At 31.8% G+C, this 24,308-nt stretch overlaps 1 protein-coding gene across 5 annotated transcripts in view; it reads left to right on the top strand.

The window, feature by feature from the left end:
- Positions 1-24,308, top strand: part of ARHGAP44 (Rho GTPase activating protein 44) — a 175,502-nt gene that overhangs the window by 88,865 nt on the left and 62,329 nt on the right. For 3 of the 5 annotated variants that reach the window (XM_074312029.1, XM_074312025.1, XM_074312024.1), the window contains exons 9-12: positions 310-391; positions 855-1,036; positions 13,356-13,467; positions 13,855-13,936. In XM_074312029.1, the coding sequence (XP_074168130.1) occupies positions 310-391; positions 855-1,036; positions 13,356-13,467; positions 13,855-13,936 (458 nt within the window). The remainder of the gene's footprint in view (positions 1-309; positions 392-854; positions 1,037-13,355; positions 13,468-13,854; positions 13,937-24,308) is intronic. The other 2 variants (XM_074312027.1, XM_074312026.1) reach the window with 1 other exon arrangement.

The following is a 24,308-nucleotide window of genomic DNA, read 5'->3' as shown; positions in this document are numbered from 1 at the left end:
CTTGGAGTTTCCAAAGTCACTTGTATCTCTATCATAATTAAAGAAAGTGGCTGAAGCAGGAGCAGGAATATTATTTTATGTAATATTGGCAATAGGAGAAGGAGTAGATTAAATTTTAGTGGGGTAGAATGGGTTTCCTACTTCCCTCCCTGCTTCCCATATAAGCTTGAGCTTAAGATAGCCTTATAATGAACAATATGGAAGCCTTATTTCTACCTAAATAAAATTTTAGTAATTTTTTAGTAATATATATATATGTATACATATATATATACATATACATATATATTTGCCTTTATTTCTTCTCAGTTAATAGAAGTACAAGCAGAATACCATAGGAAGTCATTAACGCTATTGCAGAATGTTTTGCCTCAGATAAAAGCCCAACAGGGTAAGTACAAATCTTCTTTTACTATTAGAGAGTTTCTAATAATCAAACAGAACTCTTTCTTGTCATCTTGTTGAGGATAAAATGACCATGATCCTATGGCCACTGCACTTATCTTTTTAATATATATTTATTATATATATTTAATATAATTTTTAGTATGGAAATGCTATGTTTTGCTCTTTTCTAAAGAAGGAATTCAATTAAATAGGTCTGTTTCAACCCTTAACAGAAACAAAGCAGATATGTACGAGAAGGTAGGGAATAGAGATTTATAAAACTATAGAATCAAAAGGTTAGAGGGAATTTCAGAGATCAGAATAGAAAACTCTGATATATTGTGCCAATACTTGACCCATAGAGATAGTGGACATTCTACTTGAGAATCTACTATTACAAATGAAATGTCTCCTTATTCCTGTGGTATCAAGTGGGTAAGCCTTGATTTTTTTTTTACATGACATAGAACTTCCTATCCATCAGTTTGCTAAATATCTTCTTCCTTTTGCCTCTACAACAGAGGCATGGGTAGAAAAACCATCCTTTGGGAAGCCTTTGGAGGAGCACCTAGCAGTCAGTGGAAGGGAAATTGCATTCCCTATTGAGGCATGTGTGACCATGCTGCTCGAATGTGGAATGCAAGAGGAGGTAGGTGTGCTTGTATCCATCATTTACAGATCCATTCTCACCATTCTTTTATCAATCATGGGAGACTGTTATTTCTATGAAAAAATTCTATGTGACCTTTTTCCCCTTTATATTCCTAATTTTTCCAACATAAATTCCTAAATGTGATATTCTATCTTTCAAATTTTGTAGCATTATCACGTACTTTCCTTGTGTGTGGTGTTTATGTCATTTCTCCTACTACAGTGTAAAGTCTTAAAGGGAAAATACCATTTGTTGTATTATTCGTCATTCCCTCACTAGCATAATTTATATCCCAAGTAGGAGGTAAATAAATGTTTTTGAATAAATAACAAATAATATTTTAGGTAAAGAAAATAGCAAGAAGAAACTATGAAAGCTGGAATGAGGTAGAAAATTAGAGCTAAATTTAATTCAGTAAGAAACAGAATCAGTAACAATTTTTGAACAGGAGAACAACAACCTAAGTAAGGAATGCTGCTGACACCAAAATCCCTACCCTATCATCTACTTCTTCCTTTCTCCATTACACCTAGAAATTTCAAACTCTAGCTACTCTCAAGTTCTAGATTTGTAGACACTTCACTTCAGGACTTATTGTCTCATTTGGAGACACTACTTAACTCCACTCCAATTTTCTGAGCCATCAGAGTAATGAAACACCTCATTCCACCATAACTATTAAAGGCCCTTGACACAAAGCATCTCCCTGCCAGGATCCTGTCCAAGACTAAGACCTCTAATATCAAACACTAATAGAAGAGTCAAACTCATTCTCTGTGTGCAGAATATTTTGTGGGTATGTATCAAACTGTAATCTGATTTTTTGAAATAGTTTCCTAGTTGACCTCTCTGCCTCCCATATCTCCTCTTCAATCCATCCTCTACATAACTCCAAAACTAATATTCTAAAAGTACACAATTAGTTCTTATTCACAATAGGAATCTTTAAAGGTGGTAGTTTGATGTGGAGAAATATCAGTTGACTAGTACTTTACATTCATGGTTCTGGTGTTACCAGCCTATTTTTTCTAAGACAACAAAAAATAGTTTGAAACAGTAGGGGGATTAGTTTAAGCTTTTATAAGAAACCTATGATTGGGGCAGCTAGGTGGCGCAGTGTATAGAGCACCAGCCTTGAATTCAAGAGGACTGGAGTTCAAATCTGGTCTCAGACAATTAACACTTCCTAGCTGTGTGACCCTGGGCAAGTCACTTAACCCCATCTCAGGAAAAAAAAAAAAAAAAGACACCTATGATTGATGACAGTATAATAATTTTGTTATCTATCACCCGAAGTTATCTTCTAAATATTTGGAATGGGAATACAGATTATTTCTCATCCCTTCCATCCCCTATACAGTGAGTCAAAGTTGCTATATGCCAAGGAAAAAAATACTCTTCCCCCATAATTCATCTCCACTTTCTCAGCCCAAACCCTCCCTACTTGCTGTTTTCCCTTGCCTTTCTTTTAATTTATCTTTTAAAAAAATTTTTTTGCAGTGAAAATTCAACTTATCTCACTTCTAGTTCCCCCTTCCATTAGTTAGAAAGAAAGAAAAATCTGTACAAACAAATGTCTAATTAAAAAAAAATTCCCCAATGGCCATGTTCAAAGAAAAGGTTTCTGTCTTCAATCTTAATACATCTCTGTGTCAGGTGGGTAGCATGTTTTATCTTGAGTCCTCTGGAATCATGGTTGGTCATTCTGTCAAAGTTCTTAAATCTTTCAAAGTTTATCTTTGTTGTTGTTAGGGTACACATTATTTTCTAGGTTCTAGTCACTTCACTCTGCAGCAATTCGTGTAAGTCCTCCCAGGCTTCTCCAAAACCATCACTTTCATCATTTTTTATAGTAAAATAGTAAAACATCATATCCTTAAACCTTAACTTCTTTAGCCATTCCCTAATTGATAGGCATCTCACCCACTTCCAGTTTCTAATTCTTTGCCACAACAAAAAGTTATATTATAATTGTTCTTGGTCTTTTTTATTTATATCGGTCATTTTCAAATTTTTTAAAATCACTTTGGGATAATGTAATGGTCAAAGGATATCCACAGTTTAGTAATCTTGAGGCATAGTTCCAAATTGTTTGCTGGAATGGCAAGATCAGTTCATGGTTCCACCTATAATGCATTAATATACATATTTTCCTATAGCCTTTTCAGTATTTATAATTTTTGGCCAGTTTTGCCAACTTATTGAGTAAGATAGAATTTCAGTAATATGCATTTTTCTAATTATTAGTGATTTAGATCACTATATGGCTATTAATTGCTTATATTTCTTTCTCTGAAAACTACCTATTCTTTGACCACTTGTCAGCTAACAAATGGCTCATTTTTCCAAATTTAAATCAGATCTTTATATATCTTATTAATGAGATCTTTATGAGAGAAACATGATAAAAAAAATTTCCCCCTCATTTACATGTTTCTCTTCTAATTTTAATAGCATTGTTTTTGTTTGTGTAAAAAACTTTTTAAGTTTATGTAATCAAAATTATACATTTTGCCTTCTATGATCTTCTTTATCCCTTGTTTAATCATGTATTCTAACCTTATCTATTAATCTTAGAGGTAATTTCCTTTCTGTTCTTTTTATTTATTTATGTTACCCTTTATAACATGCAATAAGATCTAATATATCCATTTTGACTTATTTTAGCAATATAATCTAAGATGTTGGATAAATATTTAGAATACTACTAGAATGCTTTGTAGTCTTCCTAATAGTTTTTGCCAAGTAGTCAGTTTTACTCCAGTAGCAGAAATCATAGGATTTATCAACCACCAGGCTACTAGGCTCATTGACATCTATATGTTATATACCTAATTTGTTCCACTGATAAAACTTGCTATTTTTAATCTAGTTTGCAATGTATAATACTTGTGGATCTCCTATTTCCATGAAGAGATATCTTCTCATATTTTTTGAATAGAGGCCTTTTTTATCTTTAAACTTTTGTTAAATTTACATATGATTTTGATGTGTCATTCTTTCCATTTACATTATTATAAATACAGTATATGTTGTTTTTACTTCATTCTGCATCAGTTCATATAGATCCTTTTATGTGTCTCTATAATCATCACATACATCATTTCTCACAGAAGAATATAATTCCCTTAAATTCATGTTTAATTTGTTTATTTCCCAATTGATGGGTATCTAATCTGCTTCTAATTCTTAGCTTTTATCAAAAGCCATAAATATTTTGGAGTATATGGTGACTTTTTTCTTATCAAGTAGTTTCTTTTGGATATAAATCCAGGAATAGGAATTTCTGGTTCAAAGTATATGGATATTTTAATCACTTTGTTTTGCATAAATTCAAATTGCTTTCCAATCTGGTTGTGACATTCACAGCTCTACCAATGATGTACTTGTGCCTATCTTTTCACAACCCATCCAACATCGACTATTAACCTTTTTTTTTTTTTTTCATTTTTGTGGGATGCAAAGTGAATTTGATTTTCTCTTATCATTATTGATTTAGATGATTTTTTTTCCGTGACCATTAATACTTTACAATTCTTTGGAGAATTATTATTGTTGTTTACAATCTATTTGTCTATATCCTTTGCTCATTTATCTATTGGGAAATGATTTAATAGTCATCTTATTTATTAATTATTTGTATATCTTGGATCCCAAATTCTCCTCAAAGAAATTTGAAAAATTTCCCCCAATTTGATCTTGTTAGCTCAGTGCAAAAGCATTTAAGTTTCAAGCAACCAAAGTTATCTTTCTTATCTTTTGTAAGATAGATACCTCTTATTTGGTTAAACCTCCTACCCATAGCCATGAGAAGTGTATGAAATATTTCTCTTCTAATTTTTTTAAAGTATGGTCTTTAATATTAAATTTGCATATCCATTTAGAATGTCTTGTGGAGTATGGTGTAAGATTTTGGTCTATACCTAATTTTTGCCATTTATCCCAGCAGTTTTTATCAAACAGGGAATTTCTCCCCAGGTTTTTCTTTTTATTTTCTATTTTAGCAAATGCTAAAACTGAGTTTTGTTGCTTTTGAATCTTTCTTATTTAAACTGTTCTGTTTATCTATTCCTTTATTCTTTAACCAATACCAGTGGTTTTTGACTATTGTTTCATAAGATAGTTTGAGATCTAAAAATATTATCCCCTCTTCATTCTTCTTTTCATGATTTCCCTTTATATTTTAAATCTTGTTTTTCCAAATGAATTTTGCTATTGTTTTATCAAGTTATATAAAGTGTCCCATATGTAATTTAATTGTTATAGCATTTAAAATATAAATTAATTTGAGTGGATGGTTATTTTTCTTTATATTGTTGAAGGCAGCCATCACCCTGAATATTCCTTCAGCTTTTTAAGCTTTTATTTATTTAAGAAAGGCTTTTTAGTTGAATTTTTTAGAAAATCTTTTATGCTCTTTGGACTGTTGTTTACCAGATATTTTGGAGTTATCTGAAATAGGATTTCCCTTTCAATTTTTGTTTCTTGTATTTTTTATCATTATATAAAAATGCTGCTGGTTTTTTAAGATTCATTTTGTAATTTGAAACTTTACTGAAGTTGTTTTCTCATCTTTGCTGATTTCTTAGGGTTTTCTAAATAGGATGTCAAATAGTCAAAAAAACAAGGATAGTTTTATCTTCTCTTTGCCTCTCTATCCCTTTATTTCCTTTTTTTTCTCTTATTGCTATTGTCAGGATATTCAGAGTCATACAAAATAATAATGGGGGGGAGAGTTGGCATCTTTGTTTTATTTCCATAATTATTGGGAAAAGTTCTGTTGTATTCCCATTGCATGAGATGTTTGATTTTTATTTTAAATATTTTTATTATTGTTAAAGAAAAATCCTTACCTGCCAATAATTTGAAGGTTTTTTTTGTTTTTTGTTTTTTTATTTATAGCATAAAAAGTACAGTATATTGTAAAAGGCTTTTTCTACATCTGTTGAGATAATCATGTGGCTTTGGATGTTTTGATTTTTAATACAATTAAGTTAATTGTTTTCCTCATGTGAACTCATTCTTGGATTCCCTGGTATGAATCCCCCTTGATCATAATGAATAATTCCATGAATAAATCATTGTAGTTTGTTTGATAGGATTTTGTTGAAAATATTTGAGTAACTGTTCATTATTAATTTTGGCCTATAATTTTCTTTCTGTGTTTTATCTTTTTAGGATTTGGACTATATTTTTCTCATAAAAGTATTCTGGTAGAGTGATTTTTTTTTCTGAATTTTTAAAGAGTTTTTAAATAGGGCGTACTAATTATTCTTTAAAAATGAGGAGCTTTTGTGAATCTTTCTGACTGGGAGATTTTTCTTTTGGTAGCTCCTTTACAACTAGATCTATTTCCTTTTCTGAGATCAAATTATTAAAAAAAAAAAATTCTATCTGGCCTTCTAATAATAGTTTGGGCACTTTATTTTTTTTAAGATTTTTCTCTATTTCATTTGTGTTTTCCATTTTGTTAACATGTAGTTATGTAGATGTTTTCATCATTCTTTTTTTTTTTTTTCTTCTGGTTTTGCTCTGAATTTACCTTGTTTTTATTTTTTTCTTCATTTGATTTTTTGCTTTCTTTTTAAATCAGATTAGCTGTTAATTCCATTAATTTTTTTCAAAAAACCCTCCTTTAGTTTTATCTATTATTTCCATGAAGTTGTTTTCTTTAAAATGTATTTCCCTAATGAGTGTACACTGTGAGCATTGTTTTTGTTTTGTTTTGTTTTGTTTCTCTTCCCAGATTATTTTTACTTTCTGAATACAATCCTTCCTTTGCAACAACAACAACAACAAAATTCGGTTCTGCACATATATATTGTACCTAGGATATACTATAAGATATTTAATATGTATGGGAATGCCTGCCATCTAGGGGAGGGGGTGGAGGGAAGGAGGGGAAAAAACTCAGAACAGAAGGGAGTACAAGGGATAATGTTGTAAAAAAAAAAAAAAAAATTACCTATGCATATATATATATTGTCAAAGAAAATGTTATAATTATAAAAATTAATAAAAAATAAAATAAAATAAAATGTATTTCCCTTCTAAATTTTTTACTTAATTCAATTTTATTTGTTGATTTTCTAGTATTTAAAAAATGTACATTTGGTTAATACCCTTTTTATATTTTGTTTATTTTATTTATTTATTTATTTGTATATTTATTGTTGTGAGGACATGTTTTTGCTCTGTTTTAGACAGTTTTAGCTGTATCTCAGAAATTTTTAATATTGTTTTATAATTATCATTTTTATATAGACATTGTTTCTATGATTTGTTCTTTGACTTACTTATTATTTAAGATTTTATTGTTACATCTTTATTATGTATCTTTTTTTGTGTGTGGTCCCTGAACCAATTTCTATTTTTATTCCTTTGTGGTCTGTATGTATTGGATGTATTGACTATTTCTGCCTTTTGCACTTATTTACAATATTTCTTTGCTCTAGTATGTGGTTTGTTTTAGTAAACGTTTTTTGTAGCATAGAGAAATATGTATATTCTTTTGCTGTCCCATTTAGAAGAAACCATTAATTATTTTCCAGCACTTTTTAATTCCATATTTTTGTTTCTCTGCTAGATAGATCTAAAACTTAAAGAGGGATATTGAAGTCTCCTGTCATTATTGTATTATGATTGGTAGATAGATAGATAGATAGACAGACAGAGCAATCGATCTTCTTGAAACTCAGATATTATTTACTTTATGAATTTGGATGTTAAGGCATATTTTTGAAGAGTTATTTTTGATTTATTTCATAGTATGATGATAATTCCTTTTCTTTTAGATTAATTTAATGAGTAATAATTTTTGCTTCAGTTTGTTTTTATCTTTTTTTAAAAAATATTTCTTGAAAACAGCAGATTGTGGGGTTTTATTTTTTATATCTAATCAATCACTTTTTTTCATTTTATTGGTATATAATCCATTCACATTTAAAATTATGCTAGATGTATATTTTTCTTCATTTGTATCTGATTTTTTTCAAGTTAAGATTTTTTTCCTCTTCTACAAATATAGTATTATATTCCTTCAGTTATTTTAATTTTTAAAGTAACCCTGTTCCCACTGGCTTTCTTTCCTTTACCATTGATCCTTTCTCTTTTGTTTTGCTTTTTTCTTTATTGATTTTTTTATTAGTTCCTTTTTCTCTCCTACTTTTATTTGATTATATATTTCCTCCCTATCTCCTTCTGTTAGTCAAGTAGATTCTTTCTTCCCCTCCTTCCCTTTAGTTTGTCCTATTCATTGGTGTATTAAATTGCTTTTTTTTGGTCACCCCTTTTCAAAAATGATTTTCTCATTCTTCATGAAACATCCTATCTTTCTGGTTACTTCATTCTCTAATTATCTGGTATCTCTCTTTTCTGTATTTTCTTCATTCCATTAAAGCTCCCAAGGTACTCCTTATAGAGCTTTCCATGGATTCCTCTTTTTGATTGTGCCTCATAGAACAATGCCAATAATTATAGATGTCAGATGACACTGTCTCATGGTTGGCCCTTCCCTCACCATATGCCTGATCATGTAGTCCACCATTGATCTATCACCACCCATTATTGCATTTTTCCCCCTTTATTTTGAAATCTCTCTCTGTGTCTATGTTTTTCTACTCCTTTGGAAGCCAGAGGCCCTCTGAAATCCCAACTCTCCCTTCCTAGTAGAAAACAAGTAGAAAACAAATCCCTTAGGCCACACTCAGAATAGGTCCTTATATCCCTTCATAGACTTTCTCTCCTTACCCAAAGGAGAATTAAATAGTAGAAACCCCTTCCATCACCAAATTAAGGCCTCTTTCATTTTCCCCTGTTCAAACCTTTCCTTCTTCTTCTCCTCTACTTCCCTTACATAGATAGTCTTCTCTTTCTGAGACCATGAGACTATCCTCCAATCATTGTTAGCCCTTCATTTGACCCCAGTATATCACACACTATACTTTGTTCCCCTGTTTTTTTCCCTCCTTTTCATCTACCCTCTCATGTTGTTATACACTCACACAACATGTTGTGGGCCAGAACTCTGAACTGGAAACAAAGGATTCTTACAAGGTACTAAGTCAGTGGAATTGATAGAGATAAAAGTTATCTAATTTAGCATGATTCAGTATGATTCATTTAATCCTATAAATAGATGTTATGGACCAGAAACAAGGTACAAAGTGGAATTGAGGAGACAATAGTTAAATCTAGTTTAGCATTGATTTAATCCTACAACAAATAATGGTTTCCTAGTAATATAATGATTGGTTTGTACTCAGTGTGTAGCATATAAACTAGAAGCCTCAGCCAGGGAGATTGAGAGATTCGGAGACAAGCAGACAGAAGGCTGGAGGCTGAAGGCTGGAGCACAAACCCTTGGACTCAGACAGATTCATCGCATCTCACATCACCTTGGTGGCGGGCTCTCCTTCTTTGCTTCTCCACTGAAGCCAAGACTCTGGAAGGCCCCCCAGAAAACTAGCCAAACCTCAAGTGAATAAGACTTTGAAAAGGATAATAAAAGATTATTGATGCCCTGGACTTTAACCCTTGGCTGCACTTGTGATTACTGAACTGAAAGGAAGGCTGCTCCCACAGCCCCCAAGGAAACCAAAACAGAGAACATTACATTTTAGAGAGCATATTACACATGCACACACAGACATTCACTTGTAGGTAAGATATCACCAGGTTCTGTCCCTTCCCTCAATCACCATTACCTCTAACAGATTTCTACCTCTCTCCTGGTGTATATTTATAAAGAAGTATCATATTTGTCTCACTGTTGTCACTGTTGCTATTGATATCCTCACCTAATACACTTACTTATTTCTCCTGCATTTCTGTTGTTTGGGATATTTAAGAAGCAAATAACCTATTCAGTTCTGATTTTCTTTCAAAAATGTTGCAAATTCTTCTTTATTGTTGATTGTCTATTTTTTTTCCTGTTTGGCTAAGCAGTTATGCAGGTAGCTCATCCTGTGCTGGAACTTGGATTCTATTACACTTTAGAATCCATTACTCCATTCTTCTCCATGTTTTCTATCAAGTGCAGAACATTCTTGTATTGTTCAAAGGACCTTTTCTTTGTATTTGAAGATCTTTGCTCCGATCATTTGCAAAAACATGGTTTTTGTGAATTGAATTTTTAAATCTAACCACTCTGTATCTTGAAGTTTGTAGCCTTCGGGTTTTTTTTTTTTTTTTTTTTGAGGGGGGAGAAAGGAGATTGGTTTGTTTTGTTTTGTTTTTTAGAATTGTTCTGTAAATTCTTTCTATTGAAATTTCATTTTCTATGTTCAGAAGTTCTGAGGAGTCCTCTTAAATTATTTCCTGCATTGTGGTACCTTATTCTATATTCAAGACCAGTATGTTTGCTTGTATGGTGAGGATGTTTTAAAATGTTTTTTTTTTTATTTTGCTTCTCTTCTAGATTTTACTTCATTTCTGAGTATTTGCCTTTCCAAAATATTGTTCTCTCTTTTGTTTCTTTGATGAGACTTGCCATCAGAGATTATAAGTTTTTCTAGTCTGCCCATTTTTTTTTTACTATTCAGAACAAATTATATTCTGATACTTCTCATTTCTCTTTTGAACTATTTGAGAACAATCTGCTGTGGTTTCATTTGCTCTTCACATTCCATAGTGTCCTCTATCATATAAAAATATTGGAGAATTTTTATCTATATTTATCCATAATTTCCTAAACTCATTTACTAGATTTGGAGGTCATTTTTCTTTCTGGTGTTATTATTTTTCCTGTTGATTTTATCTGTTTATAGTCAATACCTGAATTTTCTTCTACCTAAAATCTGGTAATTTCAGTCTTTTTTGGTCCTCTTATTTTCCCTATCATTCACTTTCTAGCTCCCTCCTTTCTGATTGTGGTTTCCTTAGCAGCTGTATCACAAAATGTGTACATTCAACTTTCAACAATCTAGGTCTCTGCTTCAAGTGAGTAGTCATATTTGGCCCCACTTCAGTGCTCTACTCTTTCCTTCAAACACACACACACACACACATACACACACACACACACACACAACACACATACTGGTGACCTGTCCCATTCCTTTTTTTTCCTTAGGTCTCTGGTCTGGAAGCCGTTTCAGAGCTCTATAATGCTATTTCCCCCCAACATTGACAATTGAGAGCTTTAGGATGCTAGTGCTATGGGGTTGTGGCCTTTAGCAGGTGTTTTTTTCTAAATGACTGAGGCCAAGATAGTTGTTGCAGCCCAAAGTGTAGCCTGGAGCTGGGATCTCCAAAGCACTGAAAAGAGAAAGGAATTTATAGGGGTGGTTTTTGTTACATATAAATATTGTTATATCCTTGAGTCAGCCTAGTTGATGGTAGCAAGGGAAATGGGGCACAAGTGTTAAGTGACCCTAGAGTCAGTAAGCACCATCTCTTAGAATTTTTTTTAGTTATATTTAACGTTTCAGATTCTGGATGTAGTCAGTAGAAATTGCTTTGGTTTTGACATACAATTTCTATTTTGAAGAAGTTTGAGAAATCATGGGTATCAGAGAAAATGTCTAATCTATATTCTTCCTCATGTGACTCTATTTAACTGTTAAATTTATTTCTTCTGCCTACAAATATGCCCCTTAACAAACTTTCACTTATTTTTTATATTCTCATAGTCTAAATTCCTACTTCTCTCTTTTATAGCCAAATGTAGAAAAGAAATCATGATTTCACAATCTCAATTTTCACTTACTTCTCAGTCTCTTTCAATCTATCTTCTAATACTACTACTTCCAATGTTACCCCTTTACCACTAAACCCAGTGACCTATTCTCAGTCCTCGGCTTCTTTTGGCCTTTGTGAATATTTCTATGTTGGCCCAGCAAATGGGAGAAAAGGTTTCATTTTTATTTTGTCTGTCTCCAGAACCTAACATATAATAAGAACTCAATAAAGGTTTGTGAGTTTAATTGAATTGGCCATCTTCACCTCCAGCATAACTATTATACCTTGGTGTCCATGATGCTTGATCATCATCCATTTTCCACAAGTTGTATTGGGTCCCTTTTTTCTTTTTTCTTAGCTTCTCTCTCTAATCTGCTTCCCTGACCTGTTTCACCATCATCATACAGATGACTTTTAAATCTATACCCTGTTTTAATCTTTCTCCTGAACTCCTGTCCTGCATCAACTTCTTCCTAAATGGTCCAGTAGCATGCCAAACTCGAAATTATAGAATCTCAGAATTGTAAGGAACCTCAGAAGTCATTTAATCAAACTCATAAATGAACAGAAATCACCTCAACAATAACACTGGAAAATGGTCTATAAACTTTTGTTTAAAGACTTTAAGTGACAGAATACTAATTATCACAAACCAATGTATTTCTCTTCTCGGTAGTTCTAATTATTAAGAACTTTTTCCCATCAAACTTAAAGTTGCCTCTGTAGTTTCCAACACTTGCCCCTAGTTCTGTTCCCTGAGAGCAAGTTTAATTTTTACAGAACATAATATATGTAGGACATAGTATAAATAGAAAATATTAGAAGGCCAAGGATTAGACCTTGAGTAATACACATTTTAGGAGACAGATGGTCGTAGATGAACATTTGAAGAAGGCAAAGAAGGTACAATTGTAGAGATGCATTAAGAAGCAGGCTCATATAGTGTTTGGAAGCTAAAGAAGGAGATAATTTTAAGAAGGGGAGCTTGTGAACAGTGTTACACAGAAGAGAAGTCAAGGAAAACAGAGAGATCATTGCATTTTGAGTAATCCTCAGGATATATGACTGATTCTTCCATGAGTTAAACAAAGAAGATGTAACTCTCTCTTTCCAAGATGGTTCCTTTCATTACAGATTGAAAGGGGAGAAAGAGTGAAATGCTATCTAAAAGATACTTAATGAGCCTTCTTCCTAGTTCCTAAGTTGTTTTGAAGGCTTCTTTCCAATTCTCTGCTTGATTTTCCCTCCACTCCTTCAGCTCGTCAGCTCCCTTCTAATTCTCTTTTCCATTCTATAGGTCTATTGAATGTTCTCTACCTTATACTCTAAGATCAAAGGGTGTCAGTAAATTTTATAGTTATAGGATATAGATTTAGATATCCTAGGTTCAAAGAGGTTTATCTTCCCCAAATCATCATTTGTCTTTAACCATTCTGAGTGTACAAAGTTTGTCTGACAGTCACTATAACTTACCCTTTACTTTCCAACTTGTCAAACTTCCAGAATACTATTTTTCTTTAATATAATCTTTGCATGAAAAGAAGTCTAAGAATATCTGTGGTGTGATTTTTCTTTTACTTTCTGATCTGCCTGAACTTTTCCTATTAAAACTTTTTTTTTTCTGTCTTTCTGGCAGGGTCTTTTTAGAGTGGCTCCCTCTGCTTCCAAACTGAAAAAGCTGAAAGCTGCTCTGGACTGCTGTGTACTGGATGTGCAGGAATACTCAGCTGACCCTCATGCCATTGCAGGTAGTGGAGTTACCTGGTTGTCATGTGGCTGAGTTGTGTCTGGGGCACTAAAACTAATGAATTCCCATCATGCCTTGAGATGTCTAAGGGCAGTATACCCCATTCCAAGACATACCACAAAAAAGGATCAAGACAAAACAAAAAAACCAAAACATCAATTCTTTATTTTGTTCAGAATGCCTTGCCTAAAAGTAATTGTGAAAGAGAAGCAGCAGGCATCTTAATTACATGTAGCGTAATTACAGTGTAATGCCCAAGTACTATACTCAGTCTCTTAATCCAAGCCTTCTGAGAGCCAATTTCTAGATTTATATATAAGGCCACTTTTCAAGTGCCTTTCTCTGTCCAGTCATAATTGCTATTGGTAAATAATTTGTTCTTGTCCAGGAGCTCTAAAGTCTTATCTCAGAGAATTACCAGAACCTCTCATGACCTTTGAACTCTATGAAGAGTGGATTCAGGCTTCCAAGTGAGTATCCTGACTGTTACAAAACTTTTACGGTTTTGGTTTTTGGGGGAGTATGAGGGTTGTTGTTGTTTTTTTTTTTAATAATATATGGAGAGAAATGCTGAAGTAGCCTATGTTCATGCTAGGAAGTAAGATGAAGAGGAACTAGTCCTGAAAACATGACGTAATAGTGAACCAGAAAAATATTGAAGAAAGATTAGAGAAATAAGAAAGAATCCACAGGAAAATTTTTGGCAAAACAAGAACTAACTTAGATAAGTAGATTGATTTATGATCTCAAAGATTCAGTAGCTTTGAAAGCAAATACCCATATGGTGAAACTTAATAGAAGGCTTATTTTTAAAGATGAGGGAAGAGGAAGTATGAAAGGAAAAATTGGATAGTGTCAGAACTTAAGAGTGTAAGAACTGAAGGAAAAGTTCAATGAACATCAAAATCTCTTGATTATCAGATCAGAGAGCAGCTGCAGCTAATGGAAGCAGACTTAGGTCAAAAGATTATAAAGGGAAATCAAGAGATTTCCGGCCATGGGATATTGCATTAGAGCAATGGACTTGGGGTATTAGAACATAAAGAAATTCAGTAGAGGCTATTCCCAATAACAACCAGAAAGGTTTCATTTCCTCAATTATTAGAAATTTTAAAAGTTTGAAGGTAAAGCAGAAAACTAAAAAGTAAAGCCATGTTCTCTGTATATATATGATAGGTACTTAATGCATGTTTATCCAATAGAATTGGACTGATAGATTTAAACTGGATGAGGCTAGACTTGTTAATTTAGCTGATTAATTTATAATTACCTACCTCTATATAATTTGTGCTTCTAAGATTTTTTGAAAGGAAATTGTGGGAATTCAGTGCTTTTTTATAGTTGATTACTTCTCTACCAAGAAGAGGGAAGGTGTGTGTCACAATCTGATTCCAGATTGGGCTCAGAAATGTTTGTTGCATTGACCTGAGGTCTCATGTCATAAAATATTACTTTTTATGTTAAAATGTTCATAATGTATATTTTTCTTTTAGTTAAAATGACTTTGCATCAGTCACTATAAGTCTTCCTAAATTTCTCTGAATTCTTCATATTTATTGTCGTTTTTGTATGGTGCAATAATATTGCTTTATATTCTTATGTCATAATTTGTTCAGCTGTTCCCCTAATCAATGTGTACCTACATTTTTAAGACCATATCTTAGTTATCCCTTTTTAATTAGGTATGTGATCCTTTGATTATTTATTATGGAATAAGGAATATGAATTGCAAAGGGCAATGTGTACTCCAAAAAAAAGTTTAACAGAATTTCTTCCCTTTGGTAGTAAAGACACTTAGCATAGTATCTGGCATATAGTAGATACTTAATTAATTTTTATTGATTGATTGAAGTGAGAAATGACCACTGGTGAACAAAGGGAGTATTTTTTTTAAAATGTGTTTACAAAAAGTAATGTGTAAATAGTATTTTTGTAAATCAAATGTTCCTAAATGAACTTTAAAAAATTAAAGATAATATTTATAAAGCACTTAGCACAATGCTTGGTACATCACAGGTGCTTAAAAATATTTGTTCCTTCCTACCTTGATTATTTTAGATACTCTCTCAAATCAACCAGCTTTGAGACTTTGGAGTTATCATTAGCTCTTTTCTGTCTTTCCTTCATCCCAAAATTCAATGAGTTAGCAAGAACTTTCAATTCTTCATTTTTGTCATGTGTTATCTGGATTATTATGATAACCTAATTAAACTACCTCATTGCAACCCTTCCAGTCTCAAATTCGTGTTCTACACAGTGAACAAAATAATCTGACCACATCACTCTGATGTTCTAAAACCAACCGTAGATGACTCCTTGGCCATTTAAAAGGATCTCTTCAATTTGTCTCCAACATACAACTTTCTAACTTTATTTCACACCATTTGCCTTCTCATGATCTAACCAATTTAGCCAACCTGGACTAATCTCACTTTTCATGGAATGTTAGACCATCTACCTTTCACTTCTGTGCATGTGCACAAATTGTCCTCCATGTCTGGAATGTACTACTTTCTCCCTTTCAAAATCCTCAACTTTCAAGCTCAACCTTGAAGATTTCCTAATCTATACCCCATGCCAATCTGCCTCTACCATACATCTCATTTACTTCAACTTAGTGCTTATTCATTTCTTTCTTCACCTGTTATATGATGCAAACTTCTGCAAGGAAAAGATGGTTATGTTTTTTATCTTTGTATTTCTAGCACTTTTTGTAAAGTAGGTGCTTAATAAATATCTATTACTAAAATGACATCCTTTTGTAGGCATTTATGTTAAATTGGAAAGAGTACTAGATTTGGAACCAGGATGCATAGATTCTAATTTCTACTTTATCAAAACTAGATTGTGTCTTGGTGAATTTAGGAACAAAAAGGGGGAAATGTGATGAACATTACTTGGATTATAAATTACAGAGAGAGAAACAGTGATTTTGCTGTTGGAATATACTACAGATTACCTAAAGAGAAAGAGGGAGGGTAAGAAAGAAATCACAATGACACAAAAACATGATATAGTAGTGATAGAGAGCTCTGATTATATAGATATTTGTTATAACTCTACCAATAGTAGAGAAGGTAATAACTTCTTGACCTATCATTCTGATAATTTCATCTTTCAAAAGGTGGAAGAAGCAAAATGGGAAATTTATTTTTGATATAATTCTTACTAAAATAGAAAGGAACTAGTTACTGGAATGGAAATTTGACTATAAGAGAAAGAGACCTCCTTCCTGATAGTGATAGAGAATTAATCTGAGCATTATCTGACACTAAATTTGGGGAAAACAGATGTCTAAAGAATTAATAGAAATGATATATGAGATTTCATATAATAAAACATGTCAAGAGAGATAGGAGATACTCAAGAAAGAAATTTTGAAGACAAAAAAACGAAATTTCCAGTGAAGAAATAAAATGGGAATTGTCTAAAGAAACCAATGTGGATGTACCAACTTAAATTTTAAAAAGGAAATATACAGAAGTTGGAAACAAGACCAAATACCAGAAGATGAATATGATGAGTATGGCATAGTTCCAAAAACATTGTGTAAGGAATGCTATACCACAGACAAGCAAGAGAGACTAAGGACAAACAAAAGGGTGTTTTGTTTGTTTATTTTTGCCATATTTGGGGGTGGGGGAAGGAAGGTGAAAAAGGACCTTGCAACACTTTGGACAATAATAACTGACAGCAGAGAAAAAAAAAAAAGAACAGCTTAATTTTGATTTTGTTTCTGTTTTCTAAGCAAAGGAGAAGCACATTTACCCTGGAAATGACAGAACAAACAAGACTAACAGGGAGTTGATATCCAAGATAAGTAAAGAGAAAGCAAGAGAGCACCTAACTTCCTTTGATGAAATCAAGTCTCCTGGCCCAGGTGAACTACATTTTCTGGTCCTGAAAGAACTGGCAGATATGATTGCTAAGATACTAACAAAGATATTCTTGCTATCAGATGCCCCACAAAAGAAGTTCAGAATTTTTCAACACTACAACATACCTAAGTTGACATTTAATGGAATACCATACTAAATTCGATTGAAAGATTGAAAATGGGAGAGATGCATGAGAGAGAAGGGGAAATGTCCTGATTTTCTTAAAAGGAAAGAGAACTGAGTCTGCTTAACTTCAATTCTTTGGAAAATTCCAGAATAGGTCATTAAATAGATAGTTGAAAGGGAAAATAGAAAGAGAAACACTGATTATATAAAAGGTCAACATGACTTCCAAAAGAGGTCATGCCAGATTTCCCTCATTTCCTTTTTTTTGACAAAATTAGTAAACTAATAAATGACAGTGGTATTGTATATAGTTTATATTGTTTAACTATATTTTAATAAAACTTTTGAAAGCATGTCTTTATCCTATTTCTATGAAGAAGATGGAAAGATATGGATTAGGCAGTGATAATATTAGATAAGTTGAGCACTAGTTGGATGCTAGATGCAAAGAAGTTGTTAATGTTTATTGTCATTATTGCAAGAAGTCTAGTGGAATACTCCATGGATCTGTGCTTGTTCCTGTGATGTTTAATATTTTTATCAATAGCCTAGTTAAAGTCATAGTTGGTATGGTCATCAAATTTGCTGATGGACTTGATCTGACAGAAGTAGGATCATCATATGCTGTAGTGTTACTAGGCTGAATATAATAAAATATAATAGCAATAGATGTAAAGATATTACTTAATCAAAAAAAAACCTTCAGAATTATAAAATGAAGAGGCAGTGGTAAACAGTGTTCTAAAAAAAAATATTTGAGAAATTTTAATGGATTGCATTCTCAATGTGATGCTTACAGCCAAAAAAAAGTTAATATGTTCTTGGGCTGTATTAAGAAAGATATAACTTCCAAGAAAGGAGGTTCTCTGCCCTCATCAGAATTCATCTGAAGCATTGGTCACCAACATTTAAGGATACTAATAAACCAAAGAGTATCCAAAGGAAGGTAACTATAGTGGTAAATGCTGTGAAGTTAACTGGAAATGTTTAGCCTGAAGAAAATAACTCAGGGAGAACATGATTGCTATCTTCAACTGTTTGGAAGCTTGTTTTGGCCCCGGGAAGGTAGAACCAGAAGCACTGGGTAGACATCGCAAAAATTACATTTAGGTTCAATATCAGATAAAACTTAATAACAATAAGAGCTGACAAAAGTGGAAAGGGCTTCACATTCTTTGGAGGTCTTTAAGCAGAGGTCGAATAACACATGTTCAGGAAAACTTTAGTGAGAATTCCTTCAGTGAATGGTTTGAACTAGATGGCTGCTAAGGTTCCTTATAGCTTGAATTCTATGATGATGAGAAATCACTTGGTCTATTTAAGACACAGTTTCTTCATCCACAAAATGAGTTGAACTGAATAATATAAAAATTTCCTTCTAACTATACAAATCTGTTTCTATAATCTAACAACTTAAAATTGTAACTTCCTCTAATTTTGGTCTTTTGAAGTAGTTGAAGAAAGAATACTAGATTCTAGTAAGAAGACCTTCATTCAAAAATCTGAATTTAAGTTTGACAAAATGCTTCAAAGATATGTAAGGTGTTACAATAATGAAAAAATTGCTATTTAACAATATTACTGTGGAGTAATTTATTAATATTCAATCTTCCCTATTGTCTCTTCACTACTGGATAGCTATAGATTTGAATCTGTCCCAATCACATCCTATCTCTTTCCTGGTTGAAAGGTAGAATAAAGAAAAATTATTTAGACTGTGCTTTTTTCCTACCTTTTTCCTTATGGAGATTTAATCATCCATACCCTATTACAAAATTATGGGTTTGAAAACTACTGTATATCCTGATGGAAATACTAGAATGTCAGGTACTTTTTTCTTTATAAGTTTGATTTTTCTTATATTATTTTGGCGTGTTGATATTGTATTTTTATATTATACATATAAACTATTGTAACCTTAAGTATTAGAAAGGACCTCAGAAGCCATTAGTTTAACCAATGTCTGAACATGAAATGGAATATATTTACTGGTCATCTGGCTTTTGTCTAATGACATATTGAGAATATTTTTCAAGTAGCACATTTCCCTTTTTATAGTTCTTATTGTTAAGATTTGTGGTGGGTTTTTTCTGACATAAAGTCTTTTCTTTGCAACTTTTACCCATTGTTCCTAGTCCTCCCTTAAAGGACCAAACAAGACTAAACTTCAAATACTGCAGAAATATCTATCATATTCCCCACAAGCCTTCTATTCTTCAAACTAAACATCCTCATAGAGTAGGTTTCACCATCTTAATTGTCCTCTCTGGACACTTCAGTTTATCAATGTCCATCCTAGGATATAGTGCCCAGAATTTTTAAATTCTCCAAATGTGTTCCAAACATAACAAAGGTACAAATTTACTATTCCTAGTCCAATACACTGTATCTTTCTTTTTTATTATTTTTTAAATATTTGATTTTTTCATTACATGTGAAATTTTTAAGCATTATTTTTTTAAATTTTGAGTTGCAAATTCTTTGACCCCCTCTTTCTTCTTTCCCCTCATTTACAAGGCAGTTTGATAAAGGTGCCTATGTAGTCATGCATAATATATGTTCATATTAGCCATGTTGTGAAAAAACACAAAGAAAAAAATAAAAGAAAGAAAGAAGAAATATTATTTGAATTGCATTCAGAGTCATCAATTCTTTCTCTGGAGCTGAATAGAAATTTTCATCACAAATTCTTTGGAATTGTCTTGGATCATTGTGTTGATGAGAACAGCTAAGTCATTCACAGTGGATCACCATAAAATAATTGTTGTTACTGTGTTCAATGTTCTCATGGTCCTGTTTACTTCATTTTACATCAGTTCATGTAAATCTTTTCAGGTTTTTCTGAAATCACCCTACTAATCATTTCTTATATAATAGTATGCCATCACAATCATATACTACTACTTTTTTTAGCCATTGTCCAATTAATGAGCATCTCTTTAATTTGTTTGTTACTACAAAAAACTACTATAAAAATGTTTGAACATTTAGAGCCTTCTTTTTAAAAATCAGTTTTGTAATATAGACCTAGTACTAGTCAAAAGTATATGCACAGTTTCTTTGGTAATAGTTTCAAGTTGCTTTTTAAAATGGTTGGATCAGTTCATAACTCCCAATTTTTTCAAATCCCCTCCAGCATTTGTCATTTCTCTTTTGTCATATTAGCCAATCTGATAAATATGAGGTGATATCTCAGAGTTGTTTTAATTAGGATTTTTCTAATCAATAGTGATAAAAAGCATTTTTATTAACTATAAATAGCTTTGATTTCTTCTTCTAAAAACTACCTGTTCATGTCCTTTGAGCATTTATCAATTGAGGAATGATATGTATTCTTATAAATGTAACAAAATTCTCTATATATTTGAGAAAAGAGGCTTTTTTATCAGAGAAACTTGCTGTAAAAAATTTCCCCTCACTTTTCCATTTTCCTTGTAATCTTGGTTGGATTGGTTTTGTTTGTGCAAAATTTTTTAAATTTAGTCTAATCAAAAGTATCTATTTTGTTACTTGTAATGTTTTCTATCTCTTATCTGGTCATAAATTCTTCCTTTCTTCAAAGATCTGACAGTTAAACTATTCCTTGTTCCACTAATTTGCTTGTAATATCATCTTTTATGTCTAAATCACTTACCAATTTTGACCAAATCTTGGTATATAGCTTGAGACTATTAATTATTAACTATTAACTAGTTCTTGACAAACTGCTTTCCAGTTTTTCCATCAGTTGCCAAATAGTGAGTTCTTGCCCAGAAATTTAGATCTTTAAGTTTATCATACTAAAATAATTTACTGTATTGCATTATTTATCTAAATCTATTCCACTAATATACTACTTATCTAGTAGCAGATTTCTTGATGAAAGTCATTTTGTAATTCAATTTGAGATCAATTATTGCTAAGTCACGTTCTTTCATATTTTTTCCATTGATTTCCCTGATATTCTTAACCTATTGTTTTTCCAGATTATATTTATTATTATTTTTCTAACTATATAAAGTGATTTTTTTTGGCACTTTGATTGGCATAGCAATGAATAAATTAATTTAGATAGAATTTTCATTTTATGATCTTGGATCAGCTTACTCATGAGCAATTAATATTTTTTCTAATTCCTCTCCTTTATTGATGATATAAAGAAAAGCTGATGATTTATGTGGGTTTTATTTTATATATTACAACTTTACTAAAATTATTATTTCTTTTTAAAATATTTTTATTTTTCCCCAGTGCTATGTAAAGACAATTTCTAACTTTTTTTCATTTTGAATTTCCAAATTTTCTGCCTCTCTTTCTTATCTTCCCCCTTCTCTGAGATGGTATGAAATTTGACATAGGTTATACATGTGTAATCATGCAAAATCTAATTTCCTATTAGTGATATTGTGAAAGAAGAAAAAGATCCAAAAAAGACAAAAAAGCACACACACAACCAAAAAAATATAATGAAATTGGAAAATAGTGTGAATCAATATGCATTTGGATTCTATCAGATCTTTCTCTGAAGATGGAAAATATTTTTCATCCTGAATATTTTGAAATGGTGTTGGATCATTGTATTACTGAGAATAGATAAGTTATTCATAGTTGATCATCATACAATATTGCTGATGCTATGCCCAATGTTCTTCAGGACCTTCTCACTTCACTTTGCAGCAATTCATGTAAGATTTTGGGTTGTTTTTTTTTTAATCAGCTTGTTCACCATTTCTTATAGCACAAAAACATTCCATTATAATCATATACCACAATTTGATAGTTATTCCCTCAATTTCTAATTCTTTACCATCAAAAAAAAGCTACTATAAATATTTTGTACCAATGAATACTTTTCCCTTTATTATTTTTATCTCTATGGGATACAAACTTAGTAGTGCTTGCTGGATCAAAGGTTATTCACAGTTTTATAACACTTTGGGAATAGCTCCAAATTGCTTTCCAGAATGGTTGGATCAATTCAAAACTCCATCAAACAGTTTCTTGGTGTCCCAATTTATCTACAGCCTCTGCAACATTTATCATTTTCTTTTTCTGCCATATTAGTCAAACTGAGAGATTTGAGGTGGTAACTCAGTGTTATTTTAATTTTCATTTCTCTAATCAAGAGTTAGTAAGAGCATTTTATATTATTATAGATAACTGATTTTTTTCTTCTGTAAACTACCTGTTCATATATCCTTTGACCATTTATCAGTTGAAGAATAACTTATATTTTTATAAATTTGACCCACTTCTCTACATATTTGAGAAACAAGGCTTTTATCAAAGAAACTTGCTACAAAAATTGTTTCCCAACTTTGTGTTTTTCTTCTAATCTTGATTGCTTTGGTTTTGTTTGTGTAAAATCTTTTTAATTTACTATAATCAAAATTATCCATTTTACATCTAGCAATGCTCACTCACTCTATCTATCTATCTAAATTTTCCCTTTTCCATAGATCTGATGGATAAATTACACCTTATTCTCCTAATTTTCTTATCTTGATATATGATATAAGAAATTGATCTTTCTAGTTTCTGCCATACAGTATTCCAATTGTCCTAACAGTTTTTGTCAGCAGTTTTTGTCTCATTATTTGTGAGTTTGGGTTTATCAAATATTAGATTCCTATGGTAATTTACAATTGTGTCTTGTATACCTAATTTACTCCACTGATCCACCACTCTATTTCTTAGTCAGTACCAGAAAGTTTTGAGGATTATCACTTTATAATATTGTTTGAGATCTGGTATGGTTAAGGTATCTTTTGTCACATTTGTTTTCCTTAATCCCCTTGATATTCTTGACTTTTTGTTCTTGCAGGTAAATTTTGTCATACATTTTTCTAGTTCTATAAAGATAATTTTTGGTAGTTTGACTAATAATTTACATGAGTAAATTAATTTAAATAGAATTGTCATTTTATTACATTAGTTTGGCCTATCCATGAACAATTGATATTTTCTAATTGTTTAGATCTGACTAAATTTATTCATGTGAAAAGTGATTATTTGGGAATTAAAATTGTCCAACCTAAAATAAAAGAAACTGAGGCAAAATGCTAAGCCAGTATTGAAAGATCCATGGCCCCTTCTAATGAAGTGGACCTCAGATCTTCCTTATGATCTGACTTTCCCATTCTTTCAGTATCTTTTTAATAAGATTTGTTCCCAAAATGTGCCAAAGAGGCAAGGCAAAATAAAAAATCTCATTGGTTGGTAAAACTTGCTAATGAAGATCAAAAATGACCTGTTAACAGCAAGGTCATAGGTTGGGTGAATCATGGAGCATCTCCACTGTCTAAGTAGTCATAAGACATATATGTCATGCTGGACAAGAGATAATGCTTAGGAGGTACAAAAATAATTTTCCAGAGCATCAAAGCATTTTACCCAGACTGGGTTTGGACATGAAATTTGAGTAAAACAGGATAGAGCTATTTTTTTTTAGTTGCACATCTATCACTGATCTTTTATTTCACCATTTTTATTTATATGTATTTAGAGATATAAAATTTCCCCTAACTACTCTTTTGACTACATCCATGAATGTTATTGCTGTGTCATCTCTTTCTTGTCATTCGCTTTAATGAAGTTATTGTTTCTATGATTTCTTTTTTGATCCACTCATTCTTTAGGATTATATTATTTCATTTCTGATTAAATTTTAATTTATGTTTCCACAGCCCTATATTGAATATAATTTCATTGTGTTTTGATCTAAAAAGGATGTATTTAATATTCCGTCTTTCTGCATTTGGTTGCAAGACTTTTATGTCTTACTACATGATCAATTTTTGTGTGTTTTCAACTACCACTAAGAAACAAGATATATTCCTTTATATTTCTATTCACTTTT

The sequence above is a fragment of the Sminthopsis crassicaudata genome, chromosome 4 (assembly GCF_048593235.1).
Source record: "Sminthopsis crassicaudata isolate SCR6 chromosome 4, ASM4859323v1, whole genome shotgun sequence".
Taxonomy (NCBI): domain Eukaryota; kingdom Metazoa; phylum Chordata; class Mammalia; order Dasyuromorphia; family Dasyuridae; genus Sminthopsis; species Sminthopsis crassicaudata.
Note: the sequence above shows the minus strand (reverse complement) of the source record. Positions and strands in the feature narration are given on the sequence as shown.